General features: G+C 44.7%; 1 protein-coding gene across 1 annotated transcript in view; it reads left to right on the top strand.

Annotated features, from left to right (window-relative positions):
- LOC143133158 (connector enhancer of kinase suppressor of ras 2-like) overlaps nucleotides 1–11,150 on the top strand; it is a 103,498-nt gene extending 92,348 nt beyond the window's left edge. Inside the window, exons 18-25 of the mRNA XM_076292929.1 lie at nucleotides 356–429; nucleotides 2,531–2,602; nucleotides 7,760–7,830; nucleotides 8,245–8,345; nucleotides 9,367–9,472; nucleotides 9,506–10,042; nucleotides 10,290–10,504; nucleotides 10,938–11,150. Coding sequence (XP_076149044.1) covers nucleotides 356–429; nucleotides 2,531–2,602; nucleotides 7,760–7,830; nucleotides 8,245–8,345; nucleotides 9,367–9,472; nucleotides 9,506–10,042; nucleotides 10,290–10,504; nucleotides 10,938–11,150 — 1,389 coding nt within the window. The remainder of the gene's footprint in view (nucleotides 1–355; nucleotides 430–2,530; nucleotides 2,603–7,759; nucleotides 7,831–8,244; nucleotides 8,346–9,366; nucleotides 9,473–9,505; nucleotides 10,043–10,289; nucleotides 10,505–10,937) is intronic.
- The last annotated feature ends 6,041 nt before the right edge of the window (nucleotides 11,151–17,191 follow it).

Below are 17,191 nucleotides of genomic sequence, written 5' to 3'. Positions count from 1 at the left end.
GTGTGTATGAGTGAGTGAGTGAGTGTGTGTGTGTGTGTGTGTGTGTGTGTCATCGTCATGGACCTTATTAAAGTGCTGTCCTTCTGTTGTGGTGAGTAGATGAGACAGCGCTGCAATAAGGAAGGAGACACATTAGTGTGCCCTTGTTTTGGTGCGGTGGAATGCAGAGTGGCTGCTGCAGAGGCAGCAAGTGTATTAGCCTGCTTGTCAAATGATCGGGGGTGACATCACGGAGAGAGAGCAGATCATGGTGACGAAGCTGGGTGATGAGTCATGACTAACAGCCAACCCTCTCCATCATCACCCTCTCTCCTCTCTCTCTCTCCCCCTCTCTCCTCTCTCTCTCTCCCTTTAGGACGAGAAAGCAGAGGGCTTCATCAGTCTCCCAGAGTTCAGAATAGACAGAGCCATCGAGTGCAGGCGGAAATTGTAAGTGTCCTTCAGGCCTTTCTTGAATGCCAACCCTCCCCTTCTCCTCCTCTTCTCCTCCTCTCCCCCCTTCTCTCTCTCTCTCTCTCTCTCTCTCTCTCTCTCTCTCTGTCTTTCTCTCTTCTATTGTTTCTCTTCCTCCTCTTTGTCTCTGTCTCATCTGCTCTGCCCTCTGGGTACCAGCAGCAACATGCGTCACGCCTGGGAAGCGGCGCGGGAGGAGAGAATCCGAAGATGACAGAGGAAAGGGGAGAAGGGAAGCATCAAATCAGGCTATGGGGGCTGTGGGTCACGCTGATGGATACGCACCTGTCTGTCTCCGGGGTCAGAGGAAAGATGATAGCAGGGGACACGGCAGGCAACGCAACGCGTCCTCTCTGGATATCGCCCTACAAACGCTCACACACGTAGACACGTACACACGTACACACGTACACACGTAGACACGTACACACACACACCCACACACACACGCCCTAACTAAATCCGACCTCCAGGCCTGACGCCTTGTGAGCTGTTGCTAATGAGCTGCGTGCTTCGCAAGTCTATAAATAGCCGCTGAAACCGAGGCCTGTTTCCCCCTCCATCCCCATCTCCCTCTCTTCTCTGGGCTCTCTCTGTCTCTCTCTCTCTCTCTCTCTCTCTCTCTCTCTCTGTCTTTGTCTCACCAGAGGGGCTGGCCTGAATCCGGGCTTGATGTACGGGGTGTCTGGCCCTGGGACGCCATGGGCAGGGAGGAGGAGGGGGAGGAGGAGGGGGAGGGAGGAGGGAGGATGTGCCCTCTGCTGGAGGCTGGGACTAGAGCTGAGAAGGCTGAGGGGGTCTTCCACTGCCGGCTCCTCTTTCCCCTTCGTCAGCAGAGGCAGGCCAGCTCCTGTGTGTCCTCTGTCTCCTATAGCCGCGCTGTGACTCACAGACAGCCACAGGCCATTGGCCAAGGCCAACGCACACATAATGACTGTACACGCATAGACAGCGTTGTAAACGTTTTCAGTATACAGTGATGCATTTCTGTTTTCCACACACGAAATTCAGGAAAAATGGCTAGAGGTGTTCAGCAGAGCGTTTTGTTTTTTTTAAAGGATTTGTTGCTGAGGGAGGTGAGCACTCTGGAATGCACCCAAGGTCTATGTGCCTTCATGGCCTCCCCGCAAAAGTGCAGAGCCGAGGGGTTGAGGGGTCTCCCCCCGCCCGCTCCTCTTACACCCTCTCTCGTCAGCAGAGACAGAGATGGTACTGGCCAAGTCCAGCACACGCAGTGACTGTAACAGAGACAGCGTTGATGGCAGGTCATCATGCAGTTACATCAGAGACTTTCTAATGAGGAGACACAGCACTCAAAGAATCTCCCGTAGAAATGTGTGAGGTTAGTTCGTAACGGAAACATGGCTGTCGTCTAAACATATTCCACCCCTTCCAAAGGAAAAAGTTGACATGTGAATATAACCGTGCTAATCATGTGGTATGTTGTGAATCCATCGTGCCAATCATGTATTGTGATCTCGCAGCTGGAGTGTGGTTGATGTCGTGAAGCCTTGCGCATGCGCAGTTCTGGCCAAGATAGATGCCCAATAAGTGCCCAAAATGCGTTGCAATATGGCCACCGAGTGGAGGGACTTGCCTGAAAGGACTTTGTTTACATTCTGAGAGAATGGCCATATTGCCAAATGTGGAACCAGAGTATGTGAGGGAAGTGCTTTGTGGAGCCTGATTCTGGGTAGTAAATGGGAAATAGGCCAGGTTTGCCCCAAAACTGACCATATTTGGTCAGTTTTGACCACTCAGTGGCTCCACTGAGTATATGTTGCCTATTATTTTTTTACAGTCAATGGCCACACACTAATATAAGCACTAAAACTAACAAGTTTCATGATCAGGAAAAAAAATGTGATAACATCTTGCTCACAAGTCTCGATCGCACTTTGAAACTGACATAACTTATGGACTAAGCTCTCATCGGAGGTAAGGGGCCGATGATGCAGTGCTAGCTGCTGTGACCTCTTTGCTAATAGCTAGCCTTGCACAAGCACTATCTCCCGTCTCAACTTTCACTTTCACTGTCCCTTTCTCCTCTTCTTTCTCCTTCTGTCTTCTCTCCTAGTGCTTTCAAAGCCTGCCACCCTAAAATCAAGAGTTTCTTCTTTGCCACTGACTGTTTGGAAGAAATGAACAGGTAAGGCATTTTTTTTTTTTTTTGCACCATTGTAAGGCATTTTGTTTTTTTTGCACCATTGTCCTTTTAACACAAGCATCCATGCTACCAAAATCCAGATTAAGCCCACAACTGAAAATCCAAAAGTTGCTTGTGTGGGTGTCTGCTGTTACGAATTCACCATGACAACTACGCTATCAGTTTTGTTGTCCTGGAATAGTTAATTGATTATTGTATATCATTTCATGGATAGTTTCTGGATATTTCGTTTTTAACCACTCACAGAGCTGAAACGTTTTAACCACTCAGAGAGCTGAAACGTTGTGCATGTACACGTGCAGAGAAAGCACAGATGCTGGAACGTGCCCTCTGACTTTCTATTGTGTTAGTCTAGGGAAAAGTAGGACCAAGCTAGGTCATTAAATTTGCATGAATGTAAAGCAAGTTTACACACACACACAAACACACACACACACACACACACACACACACACACACACACAAACACACACACACACACAGACACACATACAAAGCTATCACACACACACGCACACACACACACACAGATAGAGAGAGAGCACAATTCTGCGTTCTACAAACACACACAGAGAGAGAAAGAAAGACCTGCATTCACACCAAACATCGCTCTTAAATCCTCCCTATGAATAAGTGATGTATGTTTCTCTTTCTTTGCTGCTGGAGGAACAACAGTTTGAACCAGGCACCAACCTTAAGTGCATTCTGGCCCATGCCCTCGCTTTTCCAGTGTAACGTTATGGCTTTATGACTTTTTTTTCTGAGAGAAAAAGAGGGCTTGGCTCCCCTCGACATGAAGTACAGTGTGCAACCTGTCAAATGCTGGGTCAGCTTTTATTCAGTAGCCTGACTCACTGGCAGTTATCCTTTTTGAATAGGGGTGAAGGCCCTACTATAACATTACGCTTGTGTGTGTGTGTGTGTGTGTGTGTGTGTGTGTGTGTGTGTGTGTGTTTGTGTGTGTGTGGGTATTTGTTTGTGTGTGTGCATCCTTGCATGTGTGTGTGTGTGTGTGTGTGAGAGAGAGTGTGTGTTGAGAGAATTACTCAGCAAAAGATGCGTCCGTATGACCAGGAGAGTGCTGACTGTCAGGTCATGACCTCTGGCTCATCGGTTGATTGGCTGTATTGACTCCTCATGAACACGCACGGAGGAAGAAAAAGGCCCCTGCAAAACAGCCCGAGGGAAGGAACTCTGCCTTAATGTTGCTTAAGACAACAGAACACCAAAAAACACAAGCCCTCAGGCCCCATGCATCAGCACTAAGTTGTGGAATGGAGAGGAGAGCGATAAATATGTATGAATATGGAGATGAGGCACACCAAAAATGAAGTCAGTACAATTACAGAACTCCCCAGAGTGGTGACGTCACTTGTTTCCTGAGGGAGAGTGTGGTTAGCACGTACACACACACACACACACACACACACATACTACCCTACTGTGTGTGTGTGTGTGTGCGTGCGTGCATGCGTGCAAGTTTGTTTGTGTGTGTGTATGTGTGTGTGTGTGTGTGTGTGTTTGTGTGAGTTTGTGTGTGTTTGTGTGTGCATGGCGTTTCTGTATTAGCTTAAATTTGCTTAACTTACTTAGGCACACAAAATATTTGATAGGAAAAAAAATATTTCACATGTAAAGCATATCGTCCACAACATTTGCCATGATTAGGTAAAATAAACTTACTTTGATGGCTGTTACAGAAAGGCTTAAGGGGCCAAGGTGGTTAATGTGTCTATTTTTGAGATCATGCTGCAGCTCTCTAGATTAAACATTTTTAAAAATGTAGCACAGGTCAACCTGTGTGGAAACTCTTAGTGTCATGTGTGGTAGGCTCACAGTGGCACTAGAGAGGATTAGTTTGTCAGGCTCTCTGGTGCCGCCATCTGTGTGTGTCAGAGACAGCTCAGAAGCTCTGCATGTGAGAGACTGGCGTGTTATAAAGGAAAAAGTTGACATGTGAACATGACATGTGAACATGTATGTGACATTTTTAAAACATTTGGAGAAAAAGAAAAAAAATATTGTGACAAAAAGTATTTCTATGTACAGTAGTCCATACTAAGGGACACAAAGTAAGCAGGAAAGTAGTGCTTTGGATCCAACAGCAGCTACAACATCAGCAGTTGAAAAAATGGCAGACATTTCCAGAGGGCAGGGATGGTCTTTTCTGTTTTCACACCAGCGTAGATTATCAACTGGGAAAGTTTTGCATTCTGTCGTACAGCAAAGCGAGGGAAAGGACCATGTGTTCCTGTTTACGTAAGATAGAGAACCCATGAAGATGCCAGGGAAGCAGCTCATCACAGCGGTAATGTAAAATAGTTACAGTATGTCACGCAGCTGTAACGAGTTGGAACAGCTTCAGTGAGAGAGAGAGAGAGTGAGAGTGAAAGAGAGAGAGAGTGAAAGAGAGAGAGAGTGAAAGAGAGAGAGAGAAAGTGAAAGAGAGAGAGAGAGAGTGAAAGAGAGAGTGCAAGAGAGAGAGAGAGGTCCGTTTCTTCACGGTTTTGTGGTCCGTTTCAGTTGGGACGAGCCACACCTGCTTCCTGGGCCAGTTAGATTTGGGAGCGGGTGACGCAGATCCAGTGACGTACGTTCGTATTGACAGGCAAAATACACTTCCTGCCAATGTTGCCTTTGTCCGGGCACAGAAACCACCTCTGAGACCAAAGTGCCTTTTTGAGTGTGTGTGTGTGTGTGTGTGTGTGTGAGAGAGAGAGAGAGAGAGAGAGAGAGAAAGTAAGGGAGAGATAGACATAGACAGTGTGTGTGAGTGCATCTGTGTGTGTGTGTGTGTGTGTGTGTGTGTGTGTGTGTGTGTGTGTGTGTGTGTGAGAGAGAGAGTGTATTCGCTATTCTTAGCCATGCCCTCATTATTCGCTGGCCTGAGGGACAAGCGTCTGACGCTGGTGTGTGAACTCGTTTGTCCCTCGTTCGTTCTTTTTCTTTCTTTCTTCTTTCTTTCGATCTTTCTTTCCCTCTGCCCTTCCTCATGCCCAACCTGGCTGGTGCTTCACACCTGAGCTGGGACATCAAGGGGGGTTTGAGGGAGTGGGTACAGATGCCCCTCTTTATTCCTATCTCTCTCTCTCTATCTATCTATCTATCTATCTCTCACTCGATCACTCACTTCACCAGAAAAGATGGCTGAGCTAAATTTATCCCAAACGTCACTTCAGAAGGGGGAGAGATGGACGTAAATGATTTAGTTCTGAATCCGTCCTCCTTCTCTTGTGCTCTCTCTTTCTCTCACTCTTCCCTTCTCTCTATCCTCCACCCTTTCATCCTACATTTCTAAATCTTTTCCCTAACCTTGCTGTTCCTCTTTGTTGCAAATAGAACATGAGGCTCAGCTTCAGATAAGGAAAGAAAGAGAGAGGGGGATAGAGAGTAAGAGAGAGAGAAAGAGAAGAGCATGAAAAATAGATTGTGATTAAGAATTCATGCAAAAGAAGGGATATGCCAGAAACGCCATTCCCTGGCCCTTCTGTTTTTTTTAAGAGGGACAGAAGGAAAGAAAGAGAGAGAGAGAGAGAGAGAGAGAGAGAGAGTTGATTGTGATCATTAATTCACAGTGAGAGAGGGGAAATATTGGACTTGAATCTCAATGTGTGTGTGTGTGTGTGTGTGTGTGTGTGTGTGTGTGTGTGTGTGTGTGTGTGTGTGTGTGTGTGTGTGTGTGTGTGTGTGTGTGTGTGTGTGTGTTTGTTTGTGTGTGTGTGTGTGTGTGTGTGTGTGTGTGTGTGTGTGTGTGTGTCACAGTGGGCCTCCGTGGCCAGGCAGGGGATTTCAGATGACATGCATGGATGCATTTCTACCAACTGTGCTTGTATGCCAAAGGAAACATCCTGGCACTGCTGGCGTGTAGTCGCCGTGCCAACAGCCTTTTCCCAGAGAAACAGCAGCAGCAGCAGCAGCAGCAGTGCTGTAGTTCAGGCCAAAAAGGCCTCACAATACGTATTGTTCTACAGGGAGTCTTTCTCTTATATTGGTTTGGGAGCATTTCAGGGAGAGAGAGAGAGAGAGAGAGAGAGAGAGAGAGAGAGAGAGATGGTGAGGGGAGAGGATGGGAGGGATGTGTGTGTGGGGGGGGGGGAAGTGGACAACCCAAATGTCTCTACTTGAGCAGAAAAAATGCCATTTTGCGAGTGCTTTCCGTTGCTTTTGTGTGGTCTGTAGAGCCCAGAGCGTTTCTGGCTCTTAATGGTGAGACGGTCAAAGAGGAAGACAGACCTGTCTCACCTCCACATAGAGGAAGACAGACCTGTCTCACCTCCACATAGAGGAAAGACAGGAAGCCCAGAGAAATGGCAGACAGACAGACAGACAGAAACAATACAAAGGATCAAATCAAAAGGTCCCAATTACACATACACTCCTTATATCAGTACATACTTATACATGATACAAAACATTCACACTAGATTTGATCCTCAACTATTTGAATCAGTCTGATCAATCTGAATGTGCCTCACGTCTAGATACATCAGCGACTGCACTGAGGACAGAAAGGACACTGTATCAGTTCATGGAGGATTACTGTGAGGGCATGGTGCCTGAGGACACAACCCTGTTACATGAGCTCTGTCTGTCTGTCTGTCTGGTGGAGAGAACATGGGGGAGGTGAGAGGAGGTGGCATGCCCTCCCTGATGCCTCCTCTCTTCTCTTCTCTTCTCTTCTCTTCTCTTCTCTCCTCACCTCTGCTCTGCGCTCTTCTCTTCTTTTCACCTCTCCTTTCCTGTTCAAGACTGCGTTGTTGAGGCAAAATAGTGTGCAAGAGAACCTGTCTCGTTTGTAATGTATGTGTTTCCTGAAACAGTAGTGTTAATTGCACCTACCAATATTTATTTTACTTTCACATGGGCTGTCATTAACATTTCCTGAATGTTTAAACATGTATGGTTCTTTTATGAAAGATAAATACATTACATTTAAGTGCCTTCCAAGATACCTACACATAATTAAAGAGCCAAGGACGCTATACACCCTGGACACTTACGTACTGGACATTCATGACTTTGCTGCTTCCTGGGGTTAATTTCTGAATGATAACTGCTCAAATTGATAATCACTTTTTTATTTCTTTATCAATGAGGCCTAGGCTAAAGATGTTCCGCCCCCTCTCTCACCCCTCATAGGTGGATGAACCGTCTGGGCCTTGCAGCCATTGGCTACACACCCGATGACAAGGTGCCGCGTCCAGATGAAGGTGAGCCTTGCCAATCTTAATTCTGACTTCCTGTCTTTGTGGTTGGCAGGACACTACACTGGCTATGCCAAGGTCAGGCCTTCATTGCCTAATTGTGGGCTATACATTTCCCTGTGCTGTAAACAGGCTTAGCTTAAATGGCCAAACAAGCTTAAATTCATTGAACTTTGTGTGTCGCCTCATACTGTGAACTATTTCCAAACAAGGTCTCGTTGACCCAGTGCAAACATATTCAAAGAGAAAGTTATTACATAAATAGTACCAGACATCAACACAGATCATTGTACCGTGTGATTTGACTGTGAAGTCTTAGACCCTTTCCCATGAGTACAATCTTATATATATATATATATATACTATACTAATATATTATACTAATATTACTAATATTAACAATGTTCTCTTTGGGGGCAGACTACTGGAGTGAGAGTGACCAGGATGAAATGGACGGGTCCATGACCTTAAAACAAGACGGACCATCATCGCTGTGTGACACCTACCATCGCACTCCCTCGGTGAGGATACACACACACACACACACACACACACACACACACACACACAAAGAGACACACACACACACACACACACACACACGCACACCACACACAGTCTTTGATGAACTTCTCTCCTCACGTTGTTGTTGCTGTTATGTAATGTCTTACAGCGCATCATCTCTCAGGGGGATGTTCATTTAAGGGGGCCACCAGTCCAAGGCCAGCACGCTTAATAAAACTCAATACCCTGAATAAAACATGAGTGGGGTAGAGAGGAAGGGAGGATTTTAATCAGCTTGAGCTTCTCTTCTGATAATATTCATCTGCTTTAGCATGCATAGCTTTTTACACTGTATCACCACTAGAGGGTGCTGTGTTGTTTAAAAACACTGAGGAATTGTATTGAATGAATGACATAAGATAAATTTAGGTATAGAAAGAATTGTCTGTATCGATAACTGATACTTTGTGTGTACTGTATTTATTCTGTTTAGCTACCACTACAAACAGTGATGGTGTTTGAACTGTGAAAGTCTCAGGCGGTTTGAATATATGAAATGAACCATGGAAGCTCATTCTCCATCTCATTCTCTCCTCCACACACTATTCTCCTGCACTCCCGCCTTCTTCTGATGCTCCTACATGTCTCCGACACATGCACCTGTGTGTGTGTGTGTGTATGTGTGTGTGTGTGTGTGTGTATGTGTGTGTGTGTGTGTGTGTCTGTTCGTCTGTGTGTGTGTTTATTGTGTGTACATGTGTGTTGTTTCTTATATCCTCCCTTTCGACCTCCAACCGACCACCTCCTCTCCCACCTGTCACCACCACCACATGCACACACCACCTTTCCTCATCTCTCCTCTCTCTGTTCCACACACACACACACACCACCACCACCACCACCACCACCACCTCTTCTCTCCCCTTTTGCCCCACGCGGTGTCAGGTTCACCAGCTGCACTGCTACGAGCAGCTGCCGCGTTCGCAGAGCTCGGTGAACCTGCGGCGCTCCCTCACGCCCTCCCCTCTGCCCCTGCAGCTCACCTCCTCGTCCAGCCCCTTCCCCGAGCACCAGGCGCGACACTTCTCCAGCGACCAGTCCACCACCTACTCGCACTCGTCCGCCGAGGACTCCACCTCGGCCGGTGGCGGTGGAGGAGGAGGAGGAGGAGGAGGAGGAGGAGGAGGAGGAGGAGGAGGCGGCGGACGCTCCACGCACCGCGAGCGACGCTCCTGGCAGGACCTCATCGAGACGCCGCTGACCAGCTCCGGCCTGCACTTCCTGCAGACGGTGCCCCCGGGCGGGGGTGGAGGTAGCGGGGGAGAGGGCGAGGTGGGAGACGGTTACGGTAGCGGAGGCGGCGGCGGAGGAGGAGGAGGAGGGTCGGGCGGGCGTTTATCGATGTCGCCGGAACGGCGGAGACAGGCGACGCTGCCCGTGCGCAGCAGGCACCACCACGTGGACCGCGACGGGCCGTTCCCGCTGGTGGATAGCGCGGGCGATCGGGGCGGCGGCAATGGTGGCGGCGGCGGAGGGGAGAAGCACGGGCATCGGCGCACGCACAAGCAGCGCAGCCAGAGCCTGCCACGGAACCGCGAGCTGCGACCGCCGCGCTCACACACCTCCGCCAGCGCCACGCGGGCACACGCGCACCAGGAGAGGAGCGAGGATGACGAGGGACCCTCCAACACACACAGCGACGAAGGCAAAGAAGGTGTGTGCACCAACACACACCCACACACACACACTACACACATCTACTGTGTATCCTCTCTGATGTGTGGACACTAGTATCCCAGGGATATGCAAAACCCGTGTTCCATGTCAACATCATATGCTAAATGTGACCAAAACCAGGACAAGCATTATGATCAGGATAGTTTGTGTCTAAGTCAACACATTTACTGTGTGTGTGTGTGTGTGTGTGTGTGTGTGTGTGTGTGTGTGTGTGTCACATACAGCGAGTGAGGAGCATGAGGGCAGTAGTGTGGCGTCGGCATCGGCCGATGGCCTTGAGGAGCTGTACCGCTCTCTGGAGCAGGCCAACCTCTCCGCCCTGGGTGACCTGAGACCCACCACCAAGCAGGAGTTCCGCCGCACCTTCCTCCGTCGCTGCGGTGACCCCGTCGTCAACGACAAGCTGCACCATGTCCGAGCCCTCAACAGCACACTCAAGGTACGACCTACAACCTCTGACACCTGCCACCGTGCACACACACACAGCAAACCATATTAAAACTCCATATTAAAAATGACCAAAATACAAGTCTGTAAATAATACATTCTTTCTTGTTGTCAAATATTATTTTTGTCTATTCTCACCAAATAATTACTATTTTTTTTCTCAATGCACTGGTAGATTCTGAATGTATATTGTTGTGTGTTGTCGTAGATAAAATAAATATATTTGTGAAAAAAGTAAACTCATTTGGTTTGAAGGTAACGCTTAGTGTTGGCAACCAACTGAAAATGAACAACCACCCATATGAAACATATCTACTCAAATGACCAGAAACCCGTATGTGAGTGGCCTCAGACAGCGGAGGTTGTGCCGAGTCGTGCGTGGCGTCTGAGAGACAGCCTGTGTTTGTTTGACCTGCTCCCCCCAGGCTAAGGAGGGCGAGCTGGCCCTGATCAACAAGCTGCTGGAGGACCCGCAGGTCACCTCCAAGAAGCTGCGCGAGTGGAAGCAGTGGCACCACGAGCTCTTCCTGGACATCTGCGAGTTCAGCTCGGCCAACAACGGCGCGGCAAGCGACGCCTCGCCCCTCGCCGCCCCGCTGATGATGCACACGCACTCCTTCATCGAGACCCACGTGTAGGGTGCCATGGAGACGGTGAGGGGGGGGGGTGACAGCCAGAGGATGCCACTCTGCCACCACCACCCCCCCCTCCCCCAACCCCCAACTGTCGCCTCTTAAATTCACCTTTAAAACTCTTTCTTTCTTTTTCTCTTACACTACTGTCTGTCTATGTTCTTTTTTTAAATTTCTTTTCTTTTCTTTCTGTTGTTCCACACCCGATGTGACCGACCGACCAACCAACCACTGTAAGAAGTGTACATACAGCACTGGGTCCTAGCAGCTCCAGAGTGCATACTGTGGACTCCCCACAGTCCGTGGAAAGCCCCAAAGGGTGCCTAATGCATGCCTGAAGAGAAAGTAGTACTCTTCCTCTTTATTTCTCTTAGTTTGTCGAACTCAGAGTTGTAGAAATATCTAGCTCAGTTGCGACCTTGATCATAATGAGAATTTCTTTGCTCTTGTTTTCTTTAGATCTTTTGGCATGTGGGAGCGTGAGACTTACTTTTTTCATTTATTCCTCTATGTTCTTTTTTAGATGGGGTGGGAATGGGGGGGGGGGGGGGTAGGGGGTTGGATATAGTAGCAATACAGAAGTAAAGCATTTCTGCCACAACACTGTACTTTTTTGTACAGAGCCGGATTCCCAGCTCTCCCTCCTTCCCTCGGAACGCCCTGCCTTGCCTGCTCGTCTAACTGTGGACTCTCCCCATGGACACCTCTGCTGAATTCAAAATGAGGCGGAGTGTGGATCCTACTCAAACCTCTCACTGGACACGACTGGACACAGGCGAGCCCTCTGCACTTCAGTCGACCTGGAAAAGAGAAATAAAGACCTTAATGATTGCTTACTGTAGAAGTAGCCACTGTTGGAAAAAGTCCACAGACACAAAAAAAACTGTGACGTATTCTTGTGAATGCAATCTTTTTTTGCGATTCTGTGTCTGCACAGAATCAGAGAGAGAGATCTTTTTGTTTGTTTGTTTGTTTTAGTTTGTTTCTAGAAAAGTAGAGAAAAATAGAACAAAAAAACAGAGAGGTAAAGAGAAAAAAGAACTTTAAAAACATAGGTTACCTGTTGCTTTAAAGTGCTGACCAACTTCTGTCACGGACTACTGCCAAGCGGTCGAGACAGGAACGCTCCCAGGCGGCCCTAGCCCTCCTCTCCACCCAACTTCGGTTGTTTCTTCGTTACGAAGCAAAGTCCTCCACCCCTCATGTCGTCAGAGACTGACCCACCTATTGGTATTTGTGTTCTCACACATCAGCAGAGGCTCTGAGATATTTCAGTGTTTGGTAGCCAATGTTGGATAGCGTAGTCGCGTCTTAGCTAGCTGGTACTTGGGGTTAGGATGAGAGACAATTGTATCTTGCTATAGAGTACAGGACAGGTTGCACTTGAAGAATGCACTTTCTATATAACTGTCACTCTGTCACAGGGTCTATCTTTACTTAGCCAAACTCTAACTGCTAAACAATCTAAAGATACCTATACTATCTCATTTACCAGAGATTCAATGTAAGAGTCGTGTACAGTCTATCAGAAAAGAATATATAAAGAATGCATCAAAATTTATTTATGTACCATATATATGTAAGTATTCAGACAATGAAAATGATCTATTATATACCAAGGTTATGCAGAGTGCCCGAATTAATCCAAATAGATGGTACAGATGACTGCAAATTAGTGAGTCGTTTAAAAGTTGGTGCCAAGAAGAACGTCTATTTGGATGCAAAAATACCATAGAACAAATGTAGCACATACCTGTAGATGAATGGGGATTTGTTGAGTCTTACATTTTTACACCGAAAGGGAAAGCCAAGGCTGTGTTTTTAATTAACCAAAATGTCTGATCTTTTAGGGGTGTGAGTATTGATATTATGTGAGTCTAGTTCATCAGACATTCAGAGATCCAGCTGTTATTGTAAGCATGAAAAGTTTAGCATTGAAAGGGTTTGCACTGAATTTGAGAAAGCCTGATCATGGAGCAATCGCAGAAAGAAGCACTGACTCCAGTGGAACGTGATAAGTACAGTATGGTATGATTTTGACACTGGCCTTGTGTCAGATGTGTGTGTGTGTGTGTGTGATGAGAGAACACACGAACAGTGGCGTAAGAAGGTGCCATGCAGATCCTACCAGCTGGAAGAGGCTGGCATCCTACTGTACCTACTGCCACCTGGGCATGAAACCTTTGCTGTTCTATTTTTTTCTTCTGGGTTTTTCTAATCCATTGCCAGACAGCAAATCGAGAAAGAGAGAGAGAGTGAGAGAGAGAGAGAACGAGAGATGATCGTAAAGCATACAGTAGCCTACACACTATTTTAAGCAACAAAAAAATGGTGAAGCACTGAATTATTTGTTGTTGTTTTGTATTTTTTGGACATCTTCATTTTATTTTATTTATTTATTTATTTATTAATTTGAAAAAAAAAAAAAATAAGAAAGCACATCTCAATGTATTGTTATATATGTGTTAACTGCACCACTTGTCTTTAATGACCTGTTCGAGTTCTCCTCAAACTTCAGGTTAATCTGCAACAACAAATGTATCTCTGGATATACGATCTATCACTGCTGCCTCGGTTCACTCTCCTCTCCTTCCTCATCAGTGCGCTAGTTTACTGCTCTGTCTCTTTTCCTTTAACCGAGTTACTCTGAGCTTATGGTCTGGCGGTAGAGAGTATGTGAATTATAATAACATCGCGTTTAAGACACAGGCTGTCATGCTACCGTGTCTCCAACTTTTCCGAATGGGATTCCACTGTGTGTTTTTTCAGAGGCCGCAACCTCTTGGTACACTGCACAGCTGTGTATGATGTAAGTTGCACTGCGACATTAAAAAAAGGAACATATTGCTCTTTTTCAAGGATATTGCTATAGCTAACTGTTATACTGTACATTAAATGAAGAGAAAATATACAGAAAAAAAAACAGAAAAAAAAGAAAGTGACATTTATTCTTCCTAAAGTAGCCTTTTTTGGTTTCATATACAGTAAACAAATATTATATATCTATATAATAAATACTGATTGTAAACTTCAGTTGTAAGACTTCAATAAATGAAATTCCTCTGCACTATGACCTGATGTTATAGGTTTGGAATGGCTCTGCGTCTGAACTGCTGTCTTCTTTTGTCCATCATGTCTACTTTTCACATGTCCAAGAAGCTTATCACATACACAGACACACATAAACACATGTGTGCGCACACACACACACACAGTCCTCCATACCATCAAACTGTAGGACACAGGTAGTGCGCTCACCTGCATTATCAATGAGGCTACTGTAATTTCCCAACTATAAGCCGAGGTTTATACATTGATTTTGCAAAATTTCTTCAGCTAAGAGGTTAATACATGGGGGCAGTTAATATGATAGCTCACTGCGCCGGGATTAGTGTGTGCTTCACCTCACTGTGTGTTCACTGTGTGCTGAGTGTGTTTCACTAATTCACGGATTGGGATAAATGCAGACACCAAATTTCCCTCATGGAATCAAAAGAGTATATATACTTATACTGGTATTATTAATATGTTTTTTTTTTACAGTAACTTGCATAAAACACTGTCCTGCGGTTACACAGTGTGGCTAATACACAGGAAATTACTGTACTGATTTGAGGAGGAAAAACTTTACAGACAGATAACATCAGATATAGACAATTATTTAATAAAAAATTTATTGGGATCTCTAATTGACTCACAGATTGTTAGTCATCATTGCTGAAAAGCAGGTGGGTCCTAATATGCCATCTACTGGCCATACACATTACATGCTAAAATATATAACATTTTGATATTATATTTCAGTTTACCTTTTGTATTAAATATCTTTATAAAGCATTTTTGGTAAGCCATTTTTATCTTAAGACCTCAGCTTTAGACATTATCTTAGGACATAATTTCTAATTAATTTTTCATTATTTCAAAATAATCTACTCTTGTTATTGACCACTGGGTGGCGCTCAATAACCATAGATTGGATATGAAGGCTTTGCTGAAGCTCTTGTAAATGCCAGATCTAAACTTCACATAAGCTTAGCAATGTACTCATTATGTTTGCTTGTGAATTATCTGTAATTCATGCAGTTCTTCGAGTTTGTGGAGTTTCCTCTCCAGGAGCTCAATGTGAATTCTTAGAAATACAAGTCTCAAGAATAGAATTCAAAGTAGGTATGCTCTCTCCTCTACAAGAGCAGGAACTAGTTTGTCTACATTCTTTCAAATTAACTGATAACTGATCTTCCAAGAACAATGAAGAAAAGTAATTGATGCATTGGGAGATCTGAGAAAATAGAAATGCTACAAAAATGTGTAGCTTACATTTGCATACCACAACTTTAACATAATTCAATCATGTAATCTGTCACCCTGGGTTTTGCAGGAAAACCTAGATAATGGCCGTTAGTGAACTCAGTTTTTTGGATTTTACAGGATTTTGTTTTTCACAGTAAACACATGACCTATTCTTTTGACATTATCTCGTGAGGGATAAATCAACCAGAAATAATAATAAAAAAAAAGCATGGGGATTTCCCCCCCAAAACAGCCTGGGCTGATCATTCAGTTGGTGGAGGAGCCATTCTGACTGTCCCCAATCATCCTGCACAGATTGCCTTCCATCTAATGACTCAAAAGGGGATGGATGTAGGATTGGAGTCGCTGTCATCCGTTCTAAGCATAAATCAGTCACAGGTCATGTGCTGGGTGGCAAACCACACAATGCACTATATTCAATTTTCAGAAAAATTGTCCTGTTCAGAAAAGAAATGTATATGCTGGCAGAAAGTACCGGAGGCATTTTTTCTCTGTTTGATCGTGAAATGGCAGTTACTAACTGACATACCCAAAGAAAACATGTTTCCCAGCACTAAGTCCATATATGCAGATTAAATTAACTGCATCATTTTGTTAATATGTAATGTGTGATGTTACCTATTTAAATGCATGAAAATACAGCAAGCCTCCACTTATTTATGGAAGCACATCTTATCAATAAAAATGGCAAAACAGTATTATAGGCTAGCATTTACTTTTTACTTTCTGCAATCAATTTCACTAAACAATATTGAAAAAATAGGTTGCTTAAAACAGATGACGTGAATCAATGAGGCTGGAAGTTTAAAACTCTGAAGTTTACATCAAAGCTCAAAAACACCAAAGAACATCAGTTTTAGTTCAATAAATCATAGTTACTTCATTTCAAATGAAATGTCTCTTCAGTAACTTCCATCCAATTATGAACTACAGCATCTTGTTACCCTTCATGGAATGTGATGTGTCACAACAAAGAAGCCACAGTTCACTTAAGGACTGTTTGATTATACAATAAATAAATCAGTAGAAGAGTGTCTTGCAGTTGCCATCTAATTGCAAAAGGTCCAGACAGTTTGGCAGGGAATATGTTTTAAAAAAAGAAAGAAAAAAAAAGCCTATTAATATTCTATTTGGACCATCTGTTTCTCTGAAATCATGAGTTTACAAAGTTGGTTTTCTGACAAAGGCTGATTACATGTCATTTCTATGATCTCCTTCAGCCTAACTGGCAAAATATAACCAATTGTCAATTACTGGTGCAGTAAGGTAGATAGCAGGTTTAGTAGGCCTACTGAGCAAACTTGTCTCCAGGCTTTGCCTAACTTTAATGTGCATGAAACTAAGATCAAGGAAATAGCCTACCAAGAAGAGGTGAGAGGACTGGAGTGAAAGGCCAGAGTAACATAATAAAAAGAAACAACAAATAAATAAATATGTATATGTATTTTATATTTTATATGTGATTTATGTGTTTTAATGAGATAGCCTAGCTCATGGCCTAGCCTATTTTCTCATAATCATAATGCTATGACAGTAATCAAAATATGCCCATCCCATTAGGGAAAGTTTCGAAAAAGATAGCCTATTCATTTTTTTTCTCACGTGAATAGGGTAAGTAATCAACTCAGTAATTTTCATGGTGATATCTAAAGGTTAAATATTTTAGCCTATTTAAGTCTTTTTCGAAACGTTCCCCTAATGGGATTCTTTGGGGCTTTTTTTTCTTACACAAAATC

This window comes from Alosa pseudoharengus, unplaced genomic scaffold (genome assembly GCF_046254945.1).
Source record: "Alosa pseudoharengus isolate Yale_2024_CS ecotype anadromous, Long Island Sound unplaced genomic scaffold, YU_APseudo_1.1 YU_APseudo_1.1_scf_19, whole genome shotgun sequence".
NCBI lineage: Eukaryota > Metazoa > Chordata > Actinopteri > Clupeiformes > Clupeidae > Alosa > Alosa pseudoharengus.
This window is presented reverse-complemented; position numbering and strand designations above follow the sequence as displayed.